Below are 26225 nucleotides of genomic sequence, written 5' to 3' on the forward strand. Positions count from 1 at the left end.
TTAATATGCCTCACCATAACTGGAAACATTCTCCAAGACCACTTTTTCAGTTTGGTAATTTGGGCATAAACCCTAGAAATTCACTTTGAATTCCTGATACTACAGTGGCATGGTCATCCCTGATCAACCTACTGTTTGAACTAGAAGTTTTGTTTTAAATACACGTTAACTTTAAAGTGGCTTATTATTTTGTTTAATTGTCAGAACTGACAAACACCTGAAAAAAGAGCCTGTGAGAAGACCCGAAACATCGGGTTTCTTGGATTTTTCCCTTTTTTTACTACCCCTTCTATCTGAGCAATCCCATCATCTAAATTTGCCCCAATTTCATGAATAACCTGCAGACTATAAGTATAGGGAAAAGCAAATTATACCATCGAATAAGACCTAAAAATGATGATAACCATCACCTATAACCTTTTTTTTCGATGACATGCGATTACAGGGTGCCAAGATGTATGTGCCCAGTTTCAGAATATAGGCAGGTACTGCGTTGTGGATGTCTATATTTATTATTTCACACCTCACAAAACACTATATATAAGTATAGGTCAACATGGGATTAAAAATTCTGCAAGTGATTGTTTATCTTTAACCCTAACTGCACTTGGCTGAGTGATACTCGTAGGGTTATTCACCAAAGCATGAAACTTTAAATTTAGCCATACATTTACATTTTTTTTCTTCCAAAGTGGCTATATTGGCCTAAAATTAAAAAAAAAATGGAATTCCTAAAACGTTAGTGAGTAACCCTGTCAAACTAATATGCATTGTCCACTTTGAACTATGAAAATGCATTACACAGCATTTTAATGTGCCTTGGGTAACTTCACCAATGAGGAACAAGCAAAATGGTGCACATGGAGGTTTCAGAAAAATACCTGTCTGCATCCCGCCGGGGTAAGAAGGGACAATAGCTGTCAAAATGAGGTAAGATACTTTGTTAATGGCACTTATTATAGCGAGACCCTTTAATCCTTTCTAGCTCAGAGATGAAGGGAGGCACACAGTGAGGCTTTATCCCAGGTTTGGTAGGGCAAATCGGACCTAGATGGATCCCTGCCATGGATATTGGAGGCTCTCTGACGTGTTATCTGTTGTATTAAAAGGCTTTGCTTTACCTAAATCCTTTTAGTGCAATAGGGGAATGTGGCCAGCATATTAACATATGTAACTTTGATTACAGATTTATGCAAAACAAAGATGTTTCAAGGCACTCTGCAAGTGGTAGTATAACAAGGACAGTGCTACAAGTTGGTCCCATGCCCATTTCTGTTGCTAGAGCAAAACCAACTTAAATTAGCATCATTGAAATGTCTTGACATCTAGAGGTAAAAGCCAAAAGCTACAATTCTGCAGCAATTATTATTATTTTTTTTCTTTTAAAATGTTTTTTTTATTGTGAATTGGTACATGTAAATCAAATAGCCACATTGTAAAAAGGGAAGAGTTAAAGATGTAATTCACACCATGTTGTCACATGGCCTAAATGTACAATTCTGATTTTGATTTACTGTTTAGTAACTTACCTCCTTTGACTGCAGATCAGCTTTCTCTCCTTTGAGTAAAGTCTAACCTGTTTTGTCAAGGTTTCAGTGGCTGTGCGTACGGAAAGGCCAGCACAGTTATACCCTTTACAAATAAATAACCAATAAATGACACTGAACACACACATACACACCTAACGGAATCATGACTCAAAACAACCACTAGGTGGCGCATTTCCTAATTGTGTGAGGAAAGTTCCTTGGTTATGCCATTAAATAGTTCAAATACTGATTACTGAAACTGTGTTTATGTTTACCAGCTGTAAATACATGAAAAGGCTGCAATCTCTGGGAAAAGCATCAGGGTTTAGTCAATAACCAGTAATCGTGTTGAGCAGTTAAGGAAATGTAGCAACTCTGCCATTTTGCCAATCATCTTTTTCTGCAGATCCAGCAAGATACTAGCACAGGTTTAAAAGTTTCATCCTGTTTCATCCTTATATTCTTTTAATAAATCTCCATCGATAGGTTAAATACTTTGGTAAGTTTTGCATCTGCATTTAGGAGATGGGTTTAAAAGCAGAGGTGCAGAATCACAGTTTGCCAGAATGGTGCATAATATGTCAGACTGAGCTTGTCAAGTTGTCCTCACACTTTGGATTTATAACTGTAAACATCTAAAAACTTGGCAGCAATATCATCTGCCAGAATAAACAGCATACATGGCCAGTTTGGTGCTTTTATCTGTCGGCAGTGCAAAAGTTAATCCTCTAAATAACCTTATAGCCCTTCTCTTGGTGAGAGGGAGGGGGAAGACTGGACCCTCATGGCATTGACATTAGTCACATAGCAGAGATACCACAGGAAGGTTGGGTTTTAGACAAGGGGTAGTGGATTTCCAATTTAAAAGGTTTGTTTATGAAAATACATGCTGCAAGACTGCACTGAGAACCTCCAGCCCTGTAACATGGATATTCATAACCAGTACACCGTGGAAAATAAAAGTAAGCAGCCATACTCTTTGTATATCATTGGTGGAGGAGTTAATAACACTTGCAAACATACACATACCTCTCACTTTATCACTACTGGAGTCCTCAGTGCTTTTTTATGTCCGTGTGATATTACTTTATACATAGCTAGATACATTTAATATCGGTATGAGCAGTGAAAGGGTTTAAATCTGTAAACCTAATGCAATAAGGCACCAGAGTTCTTTGATCAAGTTCTATGAGATCCTCAGACATCTGCTGTCAATAAAAAGGTGCCACATAGAGTAAGAATGAGTACACAATTTCCCCTTTGACGTCCAGTACACGTGTAGACACCCACGTGTGGCACTTTGCAGCAGCTACTTAGCACTGGGGTGTGGGAAACACAAAGCAGAAATTATGTGATACTTGGCATCACCCAACAGGACAGCAGGATCAGGAAATGCCATCACACCGTAATCCATTCTGTACCAGACACCTGTTGTATTGAATGACTAGACTGGCATGTAATGGGCATAGACCAGCATTAGGTAACTCAGGTTACTGAGGCTTTTTGGAATAAAACTCCCATCATTTGTACCCAGAGTGTCAGAGTTACCCAACCCTGGAATAAACTTTAAGCCTAACATCTAGGAAGGATCCCATTTTAGCTTTATCTAGTGAAGGACATAAAGTTAGAATGTTCAGACGTGGCAATGCAACGGAGATGAAGCTGGCTGGCTATCCTGTTGGTGTAGAATAGAGAATGACCATGGCTGTAGTGTCCTTATAGAGGCTACAATAGAAGCAAAGGACAGCAAATTTAACTTACAGATAGTGGCGGAGCCCTGGCTGAAGAGAAGGAGTCTGGGACTTGGGTCCTTTGTTGGCTCCAGGTTCCTGAACAGATGGAGCTTTGGCTTTCTGGGATTCCAGGCTGCTGAGCCCAGAATCCCTCCCCTCTGCCCAGGCTCCTCCACTCAAACGAACCCCTGGCTCTGTAACTGCTGTGGCTCCTGTGAGTGGTTCCTTCCAGTCATTGAAGTTGCAATCTGTCAATTGTCCAGGAAGCACCACTGTGTGTCTGCGCCAGGCACTTTTTCTCCTACGAGTTTCTGGAGAGCCAGGCTTTCTCAAAGCTGCCATGCACAAATCATCTACTGCTGGCCTGATGCGCAGTGAAGAACTGGTGGGACCTTGATTCAAATCCCCAGGACTTTCCAGTTTCCCTTTGACCAACCTTCTGCGAGCCAGTGTGTCTCCAGGAATAAGCCTTTGAGAGGTGAATGAATCCTGAGAGCGGGGTCTGTCTCCCTGCTCTCTAACTCCTCCCAGCTCAGTGTCCGTTTCCATGTGGCTAAACTCACTCCGCTCATCATCAGCCTCATCTCCACCACGTACACTAGAAACGGGCTCTGAGCACAAAGTAGATAGGGTGGAATATCCAGAGACAATGGATCGTGCATCAGCAGGGATTCTTTCCTCTACTGGACCCTGCCACCGATTCTCAGCGCTTTTTTCTTCCCCTATAGTCTCAACTTCACTAGGTTGATGAACATTCTGAGCCTTGGTATCTTCTGCCTCTTTCTGTTCCTTTATCACATCAGCCTCTTCATTGACCTGTGTCATCCTGGTTACCTCCTGCTCAGAGTCATCCTCTTCTGTGCTGCTTCCAAAGCGCTTTTCATCTCTCCTTTTTCTACGCTTGCGGTTGACAGCAGAGATGAAGGGTATAGACAGGATATCCCGAGCATACAACTCTTTTCTAGAAGCCTGAAACAAATAATAGGGGGTTAATACCTTCTTAACAATCTATAGGTTGTCACATTTGCATTAAACATACATTTTCTATAAATGCCTGACAAATATAGCACCACACTACAGTGCGTTGTCCTCTGGTAAGAAGTGTTCCTACTTCTGCATTAGTGACCTAAATTTTGCTTATGTGTGGACATAATTCACCGACAGAGGATCAAATTATTATTTTGTTTCCCCCACAGCTTTTTTTTGTGTAATTTGCTTAAGGTCAGTAGCTTAGTGAATTACCCTGTTGGACTTTTACATATGAACCCTCCAAATTGGGGTTGCGATAGGCTGCAAGCACTGGTGCTAGAAACTCTGGTGCTTTGATGGTTCGCACGGATAACGAGTTGCAATGGTTACAGTGCACAAACTTACTTAATACATGTGACCTGAAAACTGAAATTAGGCCCTTTTTACTGGTTGATAAGTTAATCATTTATATAATTACTCCATCACTACAGAGACAATTCCAGACTGACTAGTATTTATTTCATATTTCTGTAATGTATTTCAGTTTCCAATTGATGCAGTACTGTATCTTTCCTATCTATGCAACATTAAAATTTGTTGTAATTTTCTCACAGCAAAAACATTGTTTCCTTATTTTAAAAAAAGGTTAACCATTTAATTAAGTGCCAGTATTTTCTTACAATACTTCATCAGCATACATGTGCTATTCCTCATATCACTTGTTCTACATGCACACAAAAACAAAGTAATATGTCTTCAAGACACAATAACCTTCTTTTAATTTCATAGATATATGAATAGTTTGTCTCCCCCACCCTTCCACTGGTCACTCACTTTTGCTTTGGCAGAATCGCTGTTGGTTGAATCTGAAATAAAACACAGGAGGATATTAAACGGTTTGGTATGATAACACTTGCCCTTTCACAACTGCTTGTGGATCCATGTCTGTGAAACCCACTATTAAATGCCCATAACATAGGTATTCCAATAGTAGTCTTCCCGAAGTTGTTTGTATCCAGCTTTCATCACAAAGAAATGACTGCATGTTGTTTAATGCTGAACTAAGACATTATCACCAAGTTTATACCCATATGCAAGTGCGGATTCATTTGCCCGGCCCCTTGTCACTGTAAAGTACACACCTCTACCTCTCTCAAGAAACATGTTGTTTACATGTAGCAAAGTGTCACAACACACAAGCAGCCAACATTACACAGTATGACAAACAGTATTCACAAGCACAATACAACATATCAGCTGCGGACTGTTCAGAGTTAATATGTTTGCCTTTGTAACGGGTTACATTGTATTCTTGGATTACAGAAAGCTTTTATAAACACCACACAGGTAGACACTGAATTGCTGTTACTGGTAGACACATGGATTATACAAGATGTTGCAGGCTCCACCAGAAGAGACCAGATTTGTTTATAAGGGGTAGGGGGGCCCGAAAACAAAAAAAGTTCGGGAAGAAAGCAGGACGTGGGGCACAGCGGTAGACAAATGAGGTTTGTTTAGGTGAAGGAAAAAATAAAGCAGGAAAATAGTTCAGAATGTGTCTCTACTATTGGGAGCCTACATATACCTCTCAGTATCTGCTCTGTCAGTGTGTGAGAGCAGCAGGTGACACAGGACATCAGCGTGACAACTCTGCACAAGCCATGAGATGTGTTAAAACCTCCGAGCAAGGGATGGAAGGAAGAGAGATGCCTGTAAGAGCAGCTAGTACACTATTTCTGTGAACTTTGATAATTAATCCCCATTATGAGCGCCACTCTGCAACTGTGCACACCGTAAGAAAAAAAAGGGTTTTATGGTCCAGGGTAGAATCCATAATAAATGGTTCATTTACATTAATGAGATTCTCCATGTTCTAGCCAGTGGCACATCAAATCTTATGAAAGCAGCAGATTAGTGCTGCTATTTTCAAGGTGCAACACCTTGAATCAGACTTAACATTCCATATTGGTACAATCACAGGCCAACCTAAAGACCAGCTTTCTACCTTTTTCAATGTAGTATATTGCACAGCTGCCATCTCTCTTACAACCACCCAAGGGATTATAGAAAAAAAAATGGTAGAAACCAAACCATACCCGTATCACAGCTGCAGAAGGTCCGCTGAGAGACGATAGAGGAAGAGGAAGAGCAGATGCCGGGAGAAGGAGGAAAGGAAGAAAGGCTGGGAATTACTTCAGGTCACAACATGCCAGGATGGGTGGAGGTTCTTGTTTCTACATGTGAGGGAATCTCCAAGTGAGATATCCTCAGAAGATGACTGGCTACTGTAGTCCACTGAAATGCAATGTATGTGGCACCCATGGAGCCATGCAATGAAGGTTCCAGAGGATAAATGGCAATGTTCTTGCAGTTGAATTTTTTTGTCAGAAAATTAGCCAAAGTTTGAGCAGCCTGTTACATGATCATATCTTGCTATATATATTTAGAGATGTAATTAGTGTCATGTAATCCTGTTGCTGCCAATGAATTAGGAATACATTAATATAATAATCACTACTGCATAACAAAGATACTAAATACCAGGATATATAACTAATGTTCTACCATGCGCACCAGTGACATGGGACTTACCCGAGGTGTCCCCAGTTCCAGCTGTCCGTCCAATATTCGGTAAAAGATGTTCAATGTTTGGTACAGACTGTGAATCTGATTCATCCACTGGCGTCTAAAACAGGAAACAAGGTTATGAGGAAGGAACATGCAGAGCAAAAGGATGGCCAATGTTCTGTACAAATAGAATCAGTCACAGGTTTGTAACAAATGACTCTCAGTTAAGACATTTCATGATCTTCATAAATCATATTTCTCAATAATTGATCACAAATTTCAGTAACCACTCTTGCTAATGAGAGGTACTCAAGTAAGTGAATTCTTACAAGACGTATGAATAGAAGGTTATCCAGACACTCACCTTCTCGGTCTTCTCCTGCTCTTCACTGAAAAACCAATCAGACTGTAGCAAAGAGAAGGAGAGAGAAATAAAAAAATACAATTTATATGCGAGCTTCCCACCAGCAATATTCAGCATAAAATTGTTACGCCACATGTGCTATAATCGCCAAAAGTATATGGGCATGCCTACTATGGACTATACCACTGATTGGCATGGTACAATTGTATAATTATTTAATGTCCTCATGTGCATCCCATGAGTGGGGGCAGGGGACAGAAAGCCCCTAATTGAATGATTATGTAGAGCCCCCACCAGGCAAAAGTGGATAGGAACACTAGATCCCTCCACTGTTATATTAGAATAGCCCCCACCAACCACCAATGGGTGAGGGCTGGGGGGGAGAGCACTAGGTAGTATGCGTACCCACCCACTGGCCATGGGTTGGAGCATAGGGATATTGGATATTTAAAACCTAATATAGGATATTTTATTTATTTTTAATAAGGTGGCTGGCTAGTAAGCCCTGTCCAGCTGCCTCGTAGTTAATACTTGCAGCACTGAGTGTTATTTAACTATTTGTATGCTGGTTTCTAGTGCTGTGTGTTTAGTGAACAACCCTGTTACTACTGGTTATCGAATTTGGCCTGAAGGTTTCCTGTACATACTTGGAAACATTTCTAACCCACTGCCACTTCGTTATTCTCCCCAATCATACATATGTTGATATACTTACCCATTCAGGGAACATGTTGGTGCAAGTTTATATATCTGAAAGCTTACAAAACACATACATTCCTCACATTTTGCAGCCAGCAGCTTCTACCACTCTGTATTGTATTCTTAAAGAATAAATGTGGGTAGAGTTCAAAGCCATACCTGTGCCTCTATGTATTTAAGGTGTCTTACCAAGTACCCTCACATAACTGCCTTTGGCATGCAAAAACACAACCAACATAGACGTCACATTGGCAGCTAATTAACCCTCAAACATCAGCTCAAAAAAATGTAATTAATACAATTTTTTTTTTTGTAAACTGGCCTATTAACACTGTCCCATGGAGACAAAACTGTACATAAAAAAAACTGAGCCAAACAAGTGACCCAGTTGCTTCAACTATAGGGTGAATTGCTAAAACAATGAATCCAGATTCCAGACCTATTAAACGGACAGGGGATGAATTGTTTCCCTGCACCACTCGCCACAATGTGTGCAGGGAAAGCTTACATACAGGCGTGAAAAAAAATGTCTGTGTCTGGGAGGGTAACTAGCAAATTTATTTCAAAGATTGCTTAGTCCAAGCCAGCTCATATTGGGCATATTATATATATATATACACACACACACACACACACATATATATATATATATATATATATATAATTTAAGATCTCAAAGTTTTGTTTTTTTCTCTTTTGCACGTGGATAAGATCACGTAGCCATTTCAAAAAATATATATATCAATCTATGACATTAATTAGCATTCCAAATGATTCAATACTGTTGGAAGAACGTTCCTAATTGTGGATCTAATAAATTCCTATAGACTTTAATGGTGACTTCTGTAGATCAATCACTTGGAAACTTTTCTAACAAATTTAAATCATTTGGAAAGCTTATTTAATCACGGACATATTAAGTAAAATATTTAACCTGTATTCTTTTGCTTGCGCAATTCATTTCTGGTGGCTGTGAATTTTATTTAGACAATGTGAAGAATAAAAAAAAATAATTGTTTATATGTATATATATATATATATATATTTGTCTATTTGAAAGGCAAACTATCACTTTACTTTGGAGTTTCTCATGAAGGTAAAATGAAAGGAAATCCCAGCATAATCACACACACATATATAAGATAAAATAGGGAGTACTTTATTTTGTGAACAAGATTTTGATAAAAATGTGTCAACAGGTAGGTGCTCTCACTGTCTGCTTGTGACAACACAATCATGTGGAAGATCCTGCAGTTTCGCACTTTGTAAGTGTCTTTGAAGAATGAAAAAAGTGACCATCCCTACTTTTACTGAACCTGCAACAAGCGATGCTAATCAAACAGCTCCCCCCATTAAATAGGAGCTCCCCATCTTATTGCAGCGCTTCAATGTTTTTCTCGTACATTTCTCGTACAATCTATTGATTTCTAGAACAAGTTTTTCGAATTTGTTTTATGTTTTGTTTGTTTTCTTTTCAGTTAACTAGTTTTTCAAAAGAAGCAATAAATGTGCCTGATTTTTTTTTTTCTGTGTTTAAAAAGGTAATTTGCATGAGGCCTTCCTAAGAAAAATGCAGTTTCACTGGATTTTCTTGATCTATTTTACCTTTCTATAACACTTTTTGTGCCAGACTGGTCTCACACTCCCTGTGTGTACATGTTTTAGCAAAGTGCTTTTTGTTGTCAAGTTATGTACTCACATGTTGGATGAGGGTTTCCACAATCTTATATCGGTCTGGCATGTGTGTCACCATATCCGTCATGTTATCCTCAGATGTGCGAACTAAAGTGGGACCAAAAACTAAGGCCAGATTGCGTGGTTCCATCTGAAAGAAGATAGAGATGAACTGTAAAGGGTGCCAGCATTACATAAAAATGTGCAAACAAATTCAAATCAAAAGTGAGAAAAAATGGGATTTGGAGAGAAATGGATTCCTTAAGCACCAAAACAACTTTTGCTTAATGAAGCAGTTTTGGGGTACAGATCATACTCCTGCAATGTCATTGCTAAATTTCCTGCCACTTAGGAGTCAAATATTTTAGCTTATGCAGCTCTTGCCACACATCCCTTGGCTGTGACTCACACAGCCTGCATAAAAATGGTTTAATTTTCACTCAGATCCTACAGCACCTTGTGTTTACCTAAGAAGTAACAGATCTCCGGGCAGGCAGTTTAAATTATCTTGCTTTTCAGTTATACATGTTATTGGCTTTAAGTTCCATGTTTGTTACAGAGTTTAGTTCACAGATATTCTCACCTTGTTCTTTTCTGAGTGATCAGCGATTGTCTTCAGGTGTCGAACTAAAAAGCGAAGGGTCTCAAAATAATATGATGGGAGCTCTCTAATCTAGAGGAAAGAAAGGAATCCTGTTTTGTAAATTATGTTTACACTATTTAAGCATATACAAAATGCAAACAACACATTTTAAGTGCTACAAATGGTCAGCTGGAAAGTGTCAGATGCCGTTTTTATGTCATGAGCCCATCTACACACCTAGTCAACATGCATTTAGTTTTTGGTTTGAAGGAACATGTAAGTATTTAAATCCATAAACTAGCCTTCCATACTCAATCCAGCTATGTTGGAATAATATATTTTCTCCAGTGCATGTGCAGAGTCAGCAGTCAGAAGCAGGCAATACCTGCTGTATTACTTGCATCTCAAGAAATGGAACAGCTTTGGCGGTGGACAGACAGAGCGCACACCTTTCACACAGTGTAGCTATATCAAGGAATACAGAATCATAAATAGTCACCAAACATTCCATACAAAGACCAAGATTTTTTTATGGTTATCATCAGACCTGTTATACGTTATAAATCATCACACCTATACTATACATATGTTTATTTGTCCATCTGCACAAACTATTTTTAACCTGTCTTGGCGACAGTATTTGAAGGCACGAGTGGAGATATAGGAAAGATCAATCTTCCTGGCAGCCTTAAAAGTCACAGCAAAACTTTGATATCCAGCAGCAGCTCAGAGAGGAGGTCAGGGTTACGAAATCAATGAGCAGGGATGGTGTATGATGTTAGAGGAAGTGTTTGTTTCCACTTAATAAATTATTACTGTCAGGTGTCCACATAACATTTACATACGCTCTGTACTGAACATGCAAATATTTCATCCCAATGTTTCATTAAATCTAGTATTTCTTCGCTCTGTCTGCCATATTACCATTTCACTACGTGCAGTAAAACCTGATCTGATCTTTTCCCTGATTTTCTGCCCAAAATAAAAGATCTCAAGTATTTCCTTCATCTCCTCTGCCGAAAGGCTATTCCACAAATCCCTAACTCTTCCTGGAACTAGTGAGACCTTCCTGCCATTTCCTCTGGGACTGATAGCCCTGACCTCTACTTTCAGATCACGTCTCTCTCTCACACTCGAACGCATGCTTTCCAAATCTCTCAAGAAGAATTCCTTAAGGGAAATGTAACATTTAAACAGAAATTACCCTCATTATAGCTTTATCACTGCTGTTTTTAAAGTGATGTGTAATCATTTGCCTGCCATCACTAACACAGTGACAGGAAAGTAGAATGCTATTGTTACATGAAAGAGAAAACAAATCAGAATAAAATCAAATGGATTCCTCTTGGAGCAACCTATAGATGGGTTACAGTCACAGATAGTGTCACTCAAGTGTGACTTGTCTGGAATTTAAAGTATATTTCACATTTTCTGCCAAATCACTTGAACTAAAAAAAAAACATAGATGGACTATGAACATTTTTCCAAATCTGCTATTTTGGTCTAAATTTTGAAATGTATTATGGATTCAAATTTAATTCTCAACAAATCACACGTCAGTGAATAACCCGGAAAGCAAAGCAGATAGACTTCGCTGAAGGTGATAAAATAACATGTGTTTAAATGTAACCAACATGTTATCTTCATGCACAGGGCAATCATTATTAAACCTTTGCTTCTATGAAAAGAGAGCTTTAAAGAAGTGTTTAAAACATGGGTAGGCAACCTTCGACACTACAGATGTGGACTACATCTCTCTCTTACAGTCATAATGCTGGGGAGATGTGCACAACATCTGGGGTGCGGATTTTTTTTTCCAATCACTGTTTAGTAGATATACCCCAAATTGATACATGCATGTGTTCATTGGGGGTATATGTTAAAGGAGCTTGCAAAGGCTGCAGCCTTAGCAAGTCCCCCCTTTTCTTACCAAAATAGACTTTCAGTCTCATTGGGAAATAACCTTTTAGAAGCTTCCCTATTTTTAAAAAGCAGGGTTAAAATAGGATACTTCTTACCCATAATGCACCTCAGCAAGATGTATAAAATGGTCCTTTAAAATACTGGGAGGTTTAAAACAGGGGTGCCCAAAAGGTAGATCCCCAGAGGTTTTTTTAAACTACAGCTTTCATGATGCTTTGTCATTCTAAAGACATGCAGAGCATTATGGGAGTTGTAGTTCTACAACATATTGGGATTTGGGCTACTCAAACCACAATGGCCAATCCAAGATTTAAAGTGGTCATGGTGTCTGCAGTTTGTATGTGCAACATTGGCGCTCCAAAACGCTGCATTTACAGAGTTTAGCTCCACTGCTGCCAGAGATGCAACTCTAGTTTCGGCAGCATCATTAGCCATCCAGCAACTAGAGTTCCAGGCTGGTTAGTGTCAATTCTGTATATATTCCTAAGCACAGAAATGCATTAAGTGGCCGAGACTGATCAGCTGATGCTCTAAACGAGCGAGTGGTTGGTGGGAGTTATTACTGGCACAATAGGACCTACAAGCCCGTGGGAACCAAAGTAAGAGGGTTAACCATTGGCATCATAACTTCTACAGTGGGCTCTAGTGATTATGACGCTTGGAGTAATCCTTTAATCAATTATATTTGTATTTGTTGTATCTCCAACATATAATAGGAAATAAAGTGCAACATGAATACATCACAACAAAGAGCATTTTAAACACATTATGTGGCTGTATCATTTTGTAATAAATATATCTCACTCATGAAGTCAACACCTTTTCCATATGATCTCTGTACATTAAAGGATCACATATGCAGTTCACTGATTTCATGACAAAAGTTAATCTACTCAAAGAAAAGAAAGGGTCCGGGCACTCCCAGGCTCAAATTAATAGGCACATTTTATTAGAACAAGAGTGCACAGAATAAGGTTTCAACCCCAAGGGGTTTTTGTCAAAGACATTGGGGTCAAACGTTGCTCTGCTCACTTTTGCTCTAATAAACTGTGCCTTTTGCTTTGAGCCTTGGAATGCCCAGATTGTTTCTTTTCTTTGATTATCTACACTATAGGGATAGTGCTGACCCCTAATCCCACCCATTCTGTGGTTTTATTGGATGAGTGCAGTTCCATTTGTTTGTTTCTACAAAAGTCAATCTACTGGCAGTTAACAACACACTTGGAATAGGTTGATCAATGCTCTGAAGAGACGTGACTTATTAGAAGCAATGTTTTGCTGATTGTAAGCAATCCTCGAAGACTAAATGGATTTAGCACAGCCATTTGTGAAAGTATAGGGAGGGTAAAAGGAACACTCCAAACACATAGGTCTCTGGTTTTTCAAAGCTGTTTTTTTTTGTTAGTTTTTTTATAAACTGCCAAAGAATACATGCAGAAAATGTTTTAAAAACATTTTCTGTTGGTATATATACTAGTATAACACTAGTATAACAGAGAACAAACTATTTTCAATGAAGTGTTCCTTGAATTAGATCATATACTGATTTTTCCCTCATTATAACACCACGAACTGGTGTAAAGTGAAGATCCCATTGCATGAATGATCAATGAGTTGGAAAGATGGAGTGTGGGCTATAAGAATTTTAACTAGGAGAGAAATGCTGCTCTGCAGAAGGATGGGTAGACATTGTAAAAGTATGGAACATGGTGATAGATGGTTGCAAAACAAATCGCAAAGGATAATTTTTCACAAGTTTCCAGTTTACCAGTTTCCGTAACGTTTTCAACCTCTCTCTGGAGTCATCTATACGGTTTGCCTCAATAAAGTCATTGTACTTATCTGCAAAAAAACAAACACAAACAACACATTTTAAACACATTTCATCTTACGTTATAGGAATCAACTAAGCCTTGAATCAAAACATCAAACTGACAAAACTAACCTCCAATATTGTCATGATTAGATCATTCCTCATTCATACAACACAAACTCATCACTATCTATTTCAAGTCTGCATGACATGTTTATTCATCTACCAAGTCTCCCCATAACCATTATCTGTATTTCTCTTGGTAAGCAGACAGAATTAATATTTTTTTTTTTTTTAAATGAGAACTTGTAAATCTCTCATTCACTTTTTACAATGATCTCATTCTCCTCATATAATAGGAACCCTTGAATCCTGCACAAGAAAGCCACACGTCGTTCACAGTGAAAGGCAACAACATGACGTTTCCTTGCTATTTCCTCCATTGTATATTAAGAGCCAATTTCCTTCTCTGTACAGGCCATCAGTCCAGTCCCTCCCATGTTCATATTCCCAAATCCTGCACCATTTCCCCTTAATTTTAAATAACATCTCTCCTTCGCAAAGTCCACTTAATTCTCACTATAGCTCACAAACACCCCATTCGTTCAAGATGTCCGAATGTCTATCCTTTCTTGCAATCTTTCACAAATCGCAGTAATATATTCACTTCTCTTCAAAATGTACGGATTACAGAATCTCACATACTATGAAAATAAGTCCACCCTCTCCTGCTGACGTACAAGTAACCCAAACCCTCTCCAGTCTAACATTTTTCAAGCCTTCAAAATGCAACACTTATTTATACCACCTTAGACCATGAGTAAACATGACAGAGCTCAATTCCTACTCCACATGTTCTTCACTAACAATTATTTTCAAACATTGACAACAGGACAAAAGTAATGATATAGATACTCACCGTCTGTAAACAGAGGTTCAGGCAGTTTTCGGAAGAAGGATTTGAGCAAACTGCTGACCACATTCAGATCCTGCCACCGCTGAAAAGAAGAAGGAAGGTGTTCTTTACAACGACTAACATTTTTACGAATCTGCCTGCACATGAAATGATGATTCTACCACTAGAATTACTTGGGTTCCCTAAAAACCAGGTTCAGTGCTTCTACAGAGGGGATTAAAACATATAGAGCATCCGAGTAAACTAGCAACAGAAAGGAGAAAGATGAACATTGTAAATACCGGGGATTGTGGTAAGTGACAATCCTGAATCATTAAATGGTCAAAATGAATGCAAGTATGTCCAAAAACCCTTAGCAGGGCTGGGTATTATGCAGGGATGTGGAGGTTCCTATGAAGTGGGGACGCCTGATGTCCTCCACATCCAAGAGAAAACTGTGAAAAACAAACAAACAGAAGGGCCCTGCAAAGTTTTTGTCACTGAAGCAAAAAATACAGCCACGTGCGCTAAAGTATTTGCTCTCGATTGCTCGTGCATTTTGGAATAAATCAACACTGAGTTCTTCATGCAGACTGAATATTAATGGGGGGGGGGGGGGAGGATTGGATTAGCCACTTTAGTCCAGTAGACAAGATGCCAAAATATCAGAGGATTGCAGTATGCAATCATACCTTTTTTATTGGACTAACATAATATTTCAAAGACAAACATTGAATACTTGTCTTTGAAATATTATGTTCGTCCAATAAAAAAAAAAAGATATCATTGCATACTACAATACGCTGGTATTTTGGCATTATATATATATATATATATATATATATATATATATATATATATATACACACACACACATACACACACATATATATACACACACACACACACATATATATATACAGTTGTAATTAAAATTATTCACCTCCCACAAAAAAAAACTAAAAAAAAAAAAAATAAGGTTTATTGTCGGAATTTACCGACTTTCAGGTGTTTGCAAAGAATAAATCAAACAAAAGCAATTGAAATAGCTCAGCACAACGAATGCTTTAAGTGGTTTCCCCAAATTCAACTGAAAATGTAACCTATAATTACTTGTCCAGTCTCTAAATTATTCCACACCTTCATGGCAAGCATCTGTAGTACTTAGTAGAGCACCCTATTGCTGTTATTATGTGCTGCAAACGAGATGCATAGCCAGCCACCAGCTTCTATCGTTCCTGAGGAATCTTAGCCCATTGCTCATGAGAAATGGCCACCAGTTTAGTAATATTCTTGGGTTTGCGTGCATCAAATACTACCAGAGATTTTCTATGGGTTTCAAGTCAGGTGACTGTGATGGCCACTTTAGAATTTTTCAGGACTTCTTCTGCAAACTAAGCATTGGTGGAATTTGAGGTATACTTGGGATCATTGTCTTGTTTTAGGTTCAATGATGTCCAAGCTTCAGTTTACTCACAGACAACATTAAATTTTCTCCTAGAATTTCCTGATACTTTAATTAATCCATCTTGCCTTCCACACACTGCAGGTTTCGAGTTCCACAGGATGAAAGAAGCCCCAGAGCATTACTGGGCCACCACCATGCTTAACTGTAGGCAGAGTGTACTTGTCAGCATAAGATTAATTCTTCTTCCTCCAGACATACCGCTGATCCATTAAGTCGAAAAGTTTCAGTTTAAAACTTCTGTAGCTTATTTGTATGATTGTGAGGGCTCGAGAGCTTTTCACAACCTGCCTTCTCAGAAATCTGGTTGCAGCCATTGACAGCTTCCTTTTTCTGCCCCGTCAAAGTAGTGTTAGCACTGTTACTTCAACTTTGAGCTTGCTAACTATGCTTCCAACGTTGTCACTAGGAACATACAGTGCCTTTGCTATATTTTTGTATCCTGCTCCTTGTTTGTGAAGGGCAATGATCTCTTCTCTTAACTTTGTGGACCATTCTTTTGACTTCATCATATTGCTAACATGCAATGGAACGTGACACTCGTCAGACCCCTTCATTAGTTGCCTTAGGTGTGCTTGAGACAATTGTTTTGCATATTTGTGCTGCTGTGAGGGATTCTATTCAGGGAGTTGAATAATTTTGAGACTGGAGAAGTAAATATAAGTTGCATTTTCCCTTCAATTTGGGGAAACCACTTGAAGTTTGATTTATTTGTTACAAACAGCTGAAAGCCTGTAAGTTTTGACAATAAACCTGATTTTAAATTGGGATTGAATAATTTTGATTACAACTGAATATATACACACACATTTTTTTTTAAATATATATATCGGCAAAATCAGAGCAAGCTTGTCAGGTGAATGTCTCACCTGATCCTGTATGTTGGTTTCACAAAGTCCTTTGTTTAGTTGGTCCTGCAGACTGCACACAACCGCATTGTTTCCAGGAACACGGTATATTCCCATGTATTCAAGCCCTTTCTGTTCCACCAGCGTACAGCACAACTCAACAATGAGAGGAACCCTCTACAAGACAAAATGTATTCAGAGGGAATGAATGATAAGGCACAGAATGTGAACATTTTTAAATAGAACTTTTTCGGAGTCATAATAAAAATCTGTACTAAGTTACATAGCATGACATGGATAAAAATCCAACGCTTACAGGCTTATCTACTAAAGTGAGAATTCAAAGAGAATTTCAAATTTAAGGAAAAACACCTGAACTAAGAAAAAAAATACAATAAAAAAAAAGCTATGCCCCCAGGTTGGTTATTTTAGTACAGAATAACCCCGACAGGCGCAAATACAACATATCCAGAGGCGCCAATGGAATCCCTGCTAAGACCCATCCAACCAGTAAATGTGCTCAAAATATATACAGTGATAATGCTATTAGTCTTATGTACAACATAGTTAGGCAGAACATGGTAAAACTGCACAAACTAGAGGTTTTAAAGACTTGTCCTGGATCCTCTGGATGATACTGGTATAAAAGGAGAGGAGGATTTAATATGGGAAGAAAACAATCAGCATAAATCTTAAATACGGATTACTATCTAAGCTTTAATGAATCTCCTGGCGTTAATGGTTTCAACATGCTTGTCACATGACCCAGAACAAAAATCCTCTCCAGTCCCAGTGGTACATATTAACTCCCTACCGGAATATTGTCAATGGAAGCATATTAAAGCAACAGTCACCTTTTATTTATGCTTTCCCCCATTTCCCAATAATGGATCCCATAGAAGAATAGAAGTATTGGCTGTAGGGTCAGTAAAATTGAAGTCGAATGATCATGTATACTATTCCATATGGGCGGTGGGGGGCATAAAGAGTTGCCCAAGAGTTCCACAATGTCATAAACAAGAATCCAAGTTTTTGGTCCTATTATTGCAACAAAAGCAAAAATAAAGCAATCTCTCACCCGAGCCCAAAAACAAGGAAATACAACTTGGGTAAAATTAAAAGGAAACTATAGTCACCAAAACAACTTTAGCTTAATGAAGCAGTTTTAGTGTATAGATCATGCCCCTGAAGTTTAACTGCTCAATTCACTGCCATTTAGCAGTTAACTCACTTTTGTTTCTGTTTATGCAGTCCTAGCCACACCTCCCCTGGCTGTGACTCACACAGCCTGCATGAAAACAAAATGGTTTCATTTTCAATCCGTTGTTAATTTACTTTAAAAGTTTTTATCTGCTGCTGTGTAGATCTAACTTTAATTATATACAGGAGACTCTTGCAGGGTCTAGCAAGCTAGTAACAGAGCAGGAGATAAGAAATTCTAAAAAACAAACAACAACAAAAAACCAGCAGAATTGCAATAAAGGAAATGTAAACATTACATGAGTCTTTACAGGAAGTGTTTAGGAAGGCTACATAGGTTACATGCAGGGAGTTGTGCCTAGGGATGCATAAACAAAGTAATTGAACTCCTAAATGGCAAAAAATTGAGCAGTGAGACTGCCTGGGCATAATCTAAAGACCGAAACTGCTTCATTACGTTACAGATGTTTTGATGGCTATAGTGTCCCTTTAAATACAATTCAGCAGCGATATTCACATAGTCTTATGCTTGCCTTAATGTTAGGCATTTATGATCCAGTTAACTTCCTGGGAGAGGTTGACAATAATGTAATGGTGTCCAAGTTGAACTAATAATAGAACCTTTTCTCTGATAGGTTTTTAAATGGGGCAATGATGTGACCATTAGCTAAGTGTGTTCCAGATTCCAAGTCCAATAGATTTGCAGATCCTTCTGATTTAGCCTAGAAATAATTAGGCCACCAGTTTTCTATTTCTTATAGCATTAGAAGGTATGCATGGACTACTACATTCCAAGTGAAGATTAAGTGTTTGCTAATAAATACCACACCAGCTTCATCAATTTCACCCTACTCATGAATGGCAAGACAAAGCTTTAGTTGTCTTAGATTAAGTGGTCCAATCATGTGGGAACTTTCCACGTGACCTCCTAAATGTAGCATAAAAGTTGAAAATCTGCACGCCAAATTAAAAAAGAGAATTGAACGAGAATTGTTCTAGAATCTAGTTTCTAGAACAAATTGCATGAAAGGTTTCCTTAATCATAACCTGGTTCAATATGCCCCTCAACCCTTTGAAGATAAAAGTGTCAGTTTTCAGAAACGGGTAAACAATTGTCTTTCACTAGAACCCACTACCAAGTCTTACCATATTCTCTAATGCCGGTTGACAATCCTCTAGTCTCACACCAAATGCTCTCGGAGGGCACTTTTTGTTCTTCTTCATCAGGTTTATTCCCCAAGCAACTTTGGAAGCTGGTCCCTCATCTACAAGGACATGGTGTAGTGAGAAGCCAAGTACTATGCCATCAAACAAATTATAGAACACCCAAAACAAGGCTGTTGCAGGATTGTTTATATAAACATAAGAAAAGGCTGTCTTCTTGTGTACCAAAAAAAATTAAATAAATTAAAACAAAAATGTTATGGCCAAGAATTTGGTTAAATCTGAGTACAGGTCCTACCTTTACTGGCACTGTCTTGCTTTGGAGATCGTGGAGCACCAATTCCTGAAGTCCACAGCAGATCTGGTCGGATCCCTAAACTCCGTGTCCCTTTAGGAGAAGTCTCAGGCTTGGCCCCAGAAATACTGTGACAATATAAAATAATAAAAGATTTTTTTTTTTTTTTTTTTTTTTATTGATGTATGCCATCGAAGAACAGTGGTTTGGAAAACTTTGCAGCTATCTTACCTTAGTTTGCGATAATCATTAAGTTTCTTATTAATTAAAGCTTGGCTGGCAAAGCCGGGGTCCTGTAAGTAAAAAACAGTTTGAAAATTAAATAGGCAGTTAATATTTTAAACATATATGCCCAACATTTTTCGAAGCCTCACATTTTCTCAGTTACATTCCATTTATTTGTTTTATGAAAAGATTTCTGTCAAAGGTTTGAAGCAGTGAATACATTTAAAACGGCAGGCATGATTGAGTTTAAACAAATGTGTATATTGGTGTATTTTGAGCTGCTCATTACCTCCCCCTCAATTCGGCTATTCTCTCTGATAGCTTTAACCCAGCCCAACATATCATCCCGATCTTCGGCCTGAAAGAGATATTCACAGAAGTCAGGTGTAGTTAGCCGGAACACATGCTTCTTCTTGGTCTCGCTGTAAGAGATGTCCACCAGGCTTCCGAGGATGCTGATTGGCAGCTCCTCCTCACCTGGCCCTAGACCTCGTGACTCAGGACGTTCCTTGTGCAGGATGAGCAGGTGAGGGCGGAGGATGGAGAACACTCGTTTCCACTGCCGCAGGCCACCACCAACCTTCTGAGGGACCAAAGAGAAAAGAGAGATGGTATCCTTACTGACCCACATTATATATCCACAGCAGTGATGTGATATATATTATCATTTTGACACAGATAAAAAGTCCTAAATGAGACGACCAGATTTCACATTTTGTTGGAATCTCATACAGACATTCCTGTCCTGTAGGATGCATCAATTATACATTCCCAATCTAAAAATTAGTGGTTGGTCTCTCTAAGGGTAGACACCTGTTGTCTTCTAGAAGATTTACAAGTCTCATTATTGTTTTCTAGTTCAAGGTCTATAGGTTGGCAATGCATGATGGGAACCGTAGCATTACAATACCTCAAAGTTTTGCATGTTGGCTACTCAAGCTTTCACCATAATGAACTGAGAGCAATTTAATGCGGTTTACAAGACTGTTTGGTCACATGCTCACATTCAACCACCCATTCCAGAATGAAAACGTGTTTGTACAAGCCAATCATACCTTTCCCTTGTTGGTAAGGATCTGTTTGTAGAGCAGCCAGCCCTCCCTGCGTACATCACTGTATTCGGTGTCTGACAGCTCAGATGCAGAGTGACGTTTTGACCGGCCATCCTCTGAGGCTACCAAGCTATCCAAGGACTGAAAAGAGTATATTACAAAATATCAGCATTTATATAATCGTATTGGGAACCAATAAGATTGAGTCACATGGCAGCAAATAGATACGCTACATAATAATATGTCACACAGTAATTACACAGGCACCTACATAAGACATCATATGACAACGTCCAGTTTTACCCAAGATAACAAGGCCAGGGGATGCTCAGTCCACTCTTCCTAAACGCTTATCACCCCACCCGTACACCCACGTGGCTGGGACCTCGAGCCTAAAACAACCCCCCCAGTATTAAAAAATATACTACGTAATCAATTTTTGACTCTTATAAGGGAAGGGGTAGACATAAAAGTGATTAGAGGGTAAAAATAATGTATTTCATATTCTTCAGTTACTACAGCCAGAAGTGAATATAAACCCTGTAATGTAATTCTGACTGTTAAAATATAAAATAATAAGTATGCTGCAGAAGGAAATGCAATCGTGCCTGGATGGCTAAAGGTAAAATCTTCCCATGCATTAATATGAAAATGATATACTTTAATTAAATTAACTAAAAATATTAAAAATGTCTATCACATGCTACTAACTTATAGTATTCAACAAATACTGCAGTGAATAGGGCAAGATAACTTGGGCAGTAGGTGGGAAAGAGTCAGGAGGTCTGGGAACACCTGGCCCCAGCACAATCAGTGCAGGTTCAGCACATCAGACCTGGAGAAGGGGAACTGCTCATCTCTTTATTGTGTAGGACAAGAAGCGTGTATTAGAATAATACACACTCTCTCTCCCCTAAATGAAGCTAAGCTCTCTTTTTTGTTATGCTCATCACTTCTAAGATTTGTTAGATGTTTTGGGGTGTTTTTTTGGGGGGGAGGGGGGACTCTGTTTATCAGTTGGTGGCTTAAGAAGAAAAAAGGATAGTGTAAAAAGGTGCAATACACAATATTACTCACAGAACAGTGCATCCATGAGACACAGTTATCGCACGCGTAATAAGGGAGACTATTTGCGTAAAAAAGATTATTCTTGTCTATTTAATGGATTTGGTCCAAGCTAAACAACTTTAGAGAAAATGTGGATAATTGGCATTCCAGCACCATTCAGAGAGAGAGAAGTGTCCTTCTACATTAAAACGATCAGATAAATATGCTAAAATAATGTTATATTATGGATAATTATACACATACTGCAAGTAATCCACACCCATAGTCATTCAGACCACTGCCCCTGCTGTATTTAGTACAGTCTTGGACACTGTGGGGGTGTTTGACGTCTGGAGGCTGAAGAATCCCAACAGTCATTCCACTTATTCGACTACAATAGATTTTTTTCTCATGATATGTTAAACATGGCTCTGGGTCTGTTTCCTAACACAGAATGTGTTCAAAACATCAGCCGATCCCTTGGTGTCTGTGTAACATGCTTAGGGCGATGCTTCTGACACTAAGATAAAGACAGTTAATCTGTTTATGTTAGAAATTAAATCAATCTTATTTGATCAAGGGAAAGCCCTCATTTGATCAAGCACTGCTATAGAATAATAGAGCTAAAAAGCATTTTTCAGATAGTAAGGTTACAGCGCGATTCTAACTCTAACTCCATAAGGAACAGTATAACTAGATTATGCCACTACAACCATTACATTCTCAACAACACATTACTTGGCTCGTAATGAGGAAGTGATTTAAAAATTCTGAAAACACATACTCCTTTAATTCCCAACTTAATCCTAAATCTTAAACTGCCCAATCTAACCCTAAACCCTATTTTTTATATATTACACAGTATAGTATATTTATGATATATTATTACACAGTATAGTATATTATATATTACACAGTATAGTACAATTATTATATAATATATAGTAATAAATATACTATACTGTGTAATATATAATATACTATACTGTGTAATGTATTATATCTAATATATAGTAATAAGTATAATATATTATTACTATGTATTATATATCACACAGTATATTATATCTATTATTACTATATATTACATAGTATATTATATATTAGATATTATATATCACACAGTATATTATATTTATTATTACTACCGTATATACTCGAGTATAAGCCGACCCGAATATAAGCCGAGGCCCCTAATTTTATCCCCAAAAACTGGGAAAACGTATTGACTCGAGTATAAGACTAGGGTGGGAAATGCAGCAGCTACTGGTAAATTTCTAAATAAAATTAGATCCTAAAAAAAATATATTAATTGAATATTTATTTACAGTGTGTGTATAATGAATGCAGTGTGTGCGTATGTGTGTGTGTATGAGTGCAGCGTGTGTGTATGAGTGCAGCGTGTGTGTATGAGTGCAGTGTGTGTGTGCATGAATGCAGTGTGTGTGTGTATGAATGCAGTGTGTGAATGCAGTGTGTGCAGCGCCGGTGCAAGGATATTTGCCGCCGTAGGCAAAAAATTTTTTGCCGCCCCCTCCCCCCCCATATGTCCTGACTTCCCCTCCTCCTCCCTCAGTGGTCCTTACCTCCCCACCCCCGTGTTCCTTCACCCCCCCCCCCCCCCAGTGGTCCTGACTCACCCCTCCCCTAGTGGTCCTTACCCTCCCCTCCCCTAGTGGTCCTTACTTCCCCCTCCCCTCCCATAGTGGTCCTTATCCCACCCCCTCCCTCTCATAGTGGTCCTTATCCCCCTTCTCCCTCCCATAGTGTTCCTTATCCCCCCCCATCCCTCCCATAGTGGTCCATATACCCCCCCCTCCCTCCCATAGTGGTCCTTATACCCCCCCTCCCTCCCATAGTGGTCCTTATCCCACCCCCTCCCTCCCATAGTGGTCCTTATACCCCCCCTCCCTCCCATAGTGGTCCTTATCCCACCCCCTCCCTACCACAGCGGTCTTTATACCCCCCCTCCCTCCCATTATGGTCCTTATACCCCCCTCCCTCCCATAGTGGTCCTTATACCCCCCCTCCCTCCCATAGTGGTCCTTATACCCCCCTCCCTCCCATAGTGGTCCTTATCCCACCCCCTCCCTCCCATAGTGGTCCTTATACCCCCCTCCATCCCATAGTGGTCCTTATCCCCCCCCCTCCCTCCCATAGTGGTCCTTATCCCCCCCTCCCTCCCATAGTGGTCCTTATACCCCCCCTCCCTCCCTCCCATAGTGGCCCTTATACCCCCCCTCCCTCCCTCCCATAGTGGTCCTTATCCCCCCCTCCCTCCCATAGTGGTCCTTATCCCCCCCCTCCCTCCCATAGTGGTCCTTATCCCCCCCCTCCCTCCCATAGTGGTCCTTATCCCCCCCCCCTCCCTCCCATAGTGGTCCTTATACCCCTTTTTTTTATTATTAATTTTTTTTTTTATTCTTATTATTTTTTTATTCTTATTTCTTATTTTATTTATATTTTTTTTTTTCGTCCCCCCTCCCTGCTTGATATATGGCAGGGAGGGGGGCTCTCCTTCCCTGGTGGTCCAGTGGCAGTTCAGTGGGGGAGAGGGGTGCTGGCAGAGCTGTAACTTACCTTTCCTGCAGCTCCTGTCAGCTCTCTCCTCCTCCGCGCGGTCTGTGCAGCTCCCTCTGTCAGCTCACAGTGTAAATCTCGCGAGAGCCGCGGCTCTCGCGAGATTTACACTGGGAGCTGACCGAGGTGCTGAACGGACGGCGCAGAGGAGGAGAGAGCTGACAGGAGCTGCAGGAAAGGTAAGTTACAGCTCTGCCAGCACCCCTCTCCCCCGGTCTGTATTATGGCAATGCAAATTGCCATAATACAGACCTTGACTCGAGTATAAGCCGAGTTGGGGTTTTTCAGCCCAAAAAATGGGCTGAAAAACTCGGCTTATACTCGAGTATATACGGTATATTATATATCACACAGTAAATATAATATACTGTGTGATATACAATATATAGTGTCTGTGTGTGTGTGGGGATAAACAATATAACACTACATGGCATCATACACTGTGTAAAATATAGTAAAAAAAAAAAAAAAAATTTAAAGTCATTTTCGGTTTCGCTTTCAGCCAAGGGCATCCTGAATTTTCGGTTCGCCCTAAAATTTTCATTTCAGTGCATCTCTAAAACAAATGTCTGTATTGTTTCATCTTTTGCTCTTTTGTTCATAAAATACACAAAACTCCTCTTCTCTCATAGATATCAAACAATTGCAAAACACAATACTGGTTTATCCAAAAATAAGAGTCTTTGTAAAGTATGTGTGGCACAATTATTGACACCCCTATGAATATGAGACAAATATATTCAAAGTTTTTTTTTTATTGATCTTTTACATTTTTTAGTACACCTGGGTGACTAGAAACAGGAAATTGCTCAGACATGACTTCCTGTTTTACAGGGGTATAAATATGAGATAACACATAGACCAAATTTCCTTAGTCATTCATCACAATGGGTAACACCAAGGAATATAGCTGTGATGTGCAGCATGTTGAGAAAATAGGAAAAGCACTGAAAATGTACTAGTCAACTGGAAATGTTATGAATCAATCTGGAAGAGGACGTGTGTCTCAAGGCACTGTAAAGAGGATAGTTCAAGTGGCCAAAAAATCTTCAAGGATCACAGATGGAATTGCAGAACTGGATTAGGTCTTGCGGTCAAAAAGCCTCCAAAACACCTACATAACCACAAGGTGTTTAGAATCATTCAAAAACAAGCTCAAAATTCTTCAGTTTGCCAGACACTACTGGTACTTAAAATAGTATCGGGTTCAATGGTCAGATGAAACCAAAATAGAGCTTTTTGGCAATAAACACCAGAGAAGGGTTTGGTGCACACTTAGAGCTAGCCATATGAAAAAGTACCTCCTACCAATGGTTAAATATGGTGGTGGCTCTTTAATGTTTTGGGGCTGTTTTTCTGCCAGAGTACTTGGACATTTTGTTAGGATAAATGGCATCATGGACTTTATCAAATATCAAGAGATATTTAACGAATACCTGACTGTCTCTGCCAGAAATCTTAAACTGGGCTTTGGTTGGATCTTCCAGTAGGACAATGATCCAAAACATACAACAAAATCAAAGTCATGCCGTGGCCATCTCAGTCCCCTAAATTGAATCCCACAAAAAAAAAAAAAAAAAACCTGTTGGGTTAACTGAA

At 39.2% G+C, this 26225-nt stretch overlaps 1 protein-coding gene across 3 annotated transcripts in view; it reads right to left on the reverse strand.

The window, feature by feature from the left end:
• Positions 1 to 432: 432 nt before the first annotated feature.
• ARHGAP23 (Rho GTPase activating protein 23) overlaps positions 433 to 26225 on the reverse strand; it is a 95912-nt gene continuing 70119 nt past the window's right edge. For 2 of the 3 annotated variants that reach the window (XM_063458837.1, XM_063458836.1), the window contains exons 11-24: positions 21003 to 21140; positions 20237 to 20530; positions 19954 to 20015; positions 19726 to 19850; positions 19410 to 19528; positions 17085 to 17240; positions 14775 to 14853; positions 13811 to 13884; positions 10120 to 10209; positions 9562 to 9687; positions 7164 to 7205; positions 6824 to 6917; positions 5066 to 5097; positions 433 to 4231 (exon numbers count right to left, since the gene is read on the reverse strand). In XM_063458837.1, the coding sequence (XP_063314907.1) occupies positions 3287 to 4231; positions 5066 to 5097; positions 6824 to 6917; positions 7164 to 7205; positions 9562 to 9687; positions 10120 to 10209; positions 13811 to 13884; positions 14775 to 14853; positions 17085 to 17240; positions 19410 to 19528; positions 19726 to 19850; positions 19954 to 20015; positions 20237 to 20530; positions 21003 to 21140 (2376 nt within the window). In that variant the 3' untranslated portion in view covers positions 433 to 3286. Of the gene's footprint in view, positions 4232 to 5065; positions 5098 to 6327; positions 6353 to 6823; positions 6918 to 7163; positions 7206 to 9561; positions 9688 to 10119; positions 10210 to 13810; positions 13885 to 14774; positions 14854 to 17084; positions 17241 to 19409; positions 19529 to 19725; positions 19851 to 19953; positions 20016 to 20236; positions 20531 to 21002; positions 21141 to 26225 lie in introns of all 3 variants that reach the window. The other variant, XM_063458838.1, reaches the window with a different exon arrangement.

The sequence above is a fragment of the Pelobates fuscus genome, chromosome 6 (assembly GCF_036172605.1).
Source record: "Pelobates fuscus isolate aPelFus1 chromosome 6, aPelFus1.pri, whole genome shotgun sequence".
Taxonomy (NCBI): Eukaryota; Metazoa; Chordata; class Amphibia; order Anura; family Pelobatidae; genus Pelobates; species Pelobates fuscus.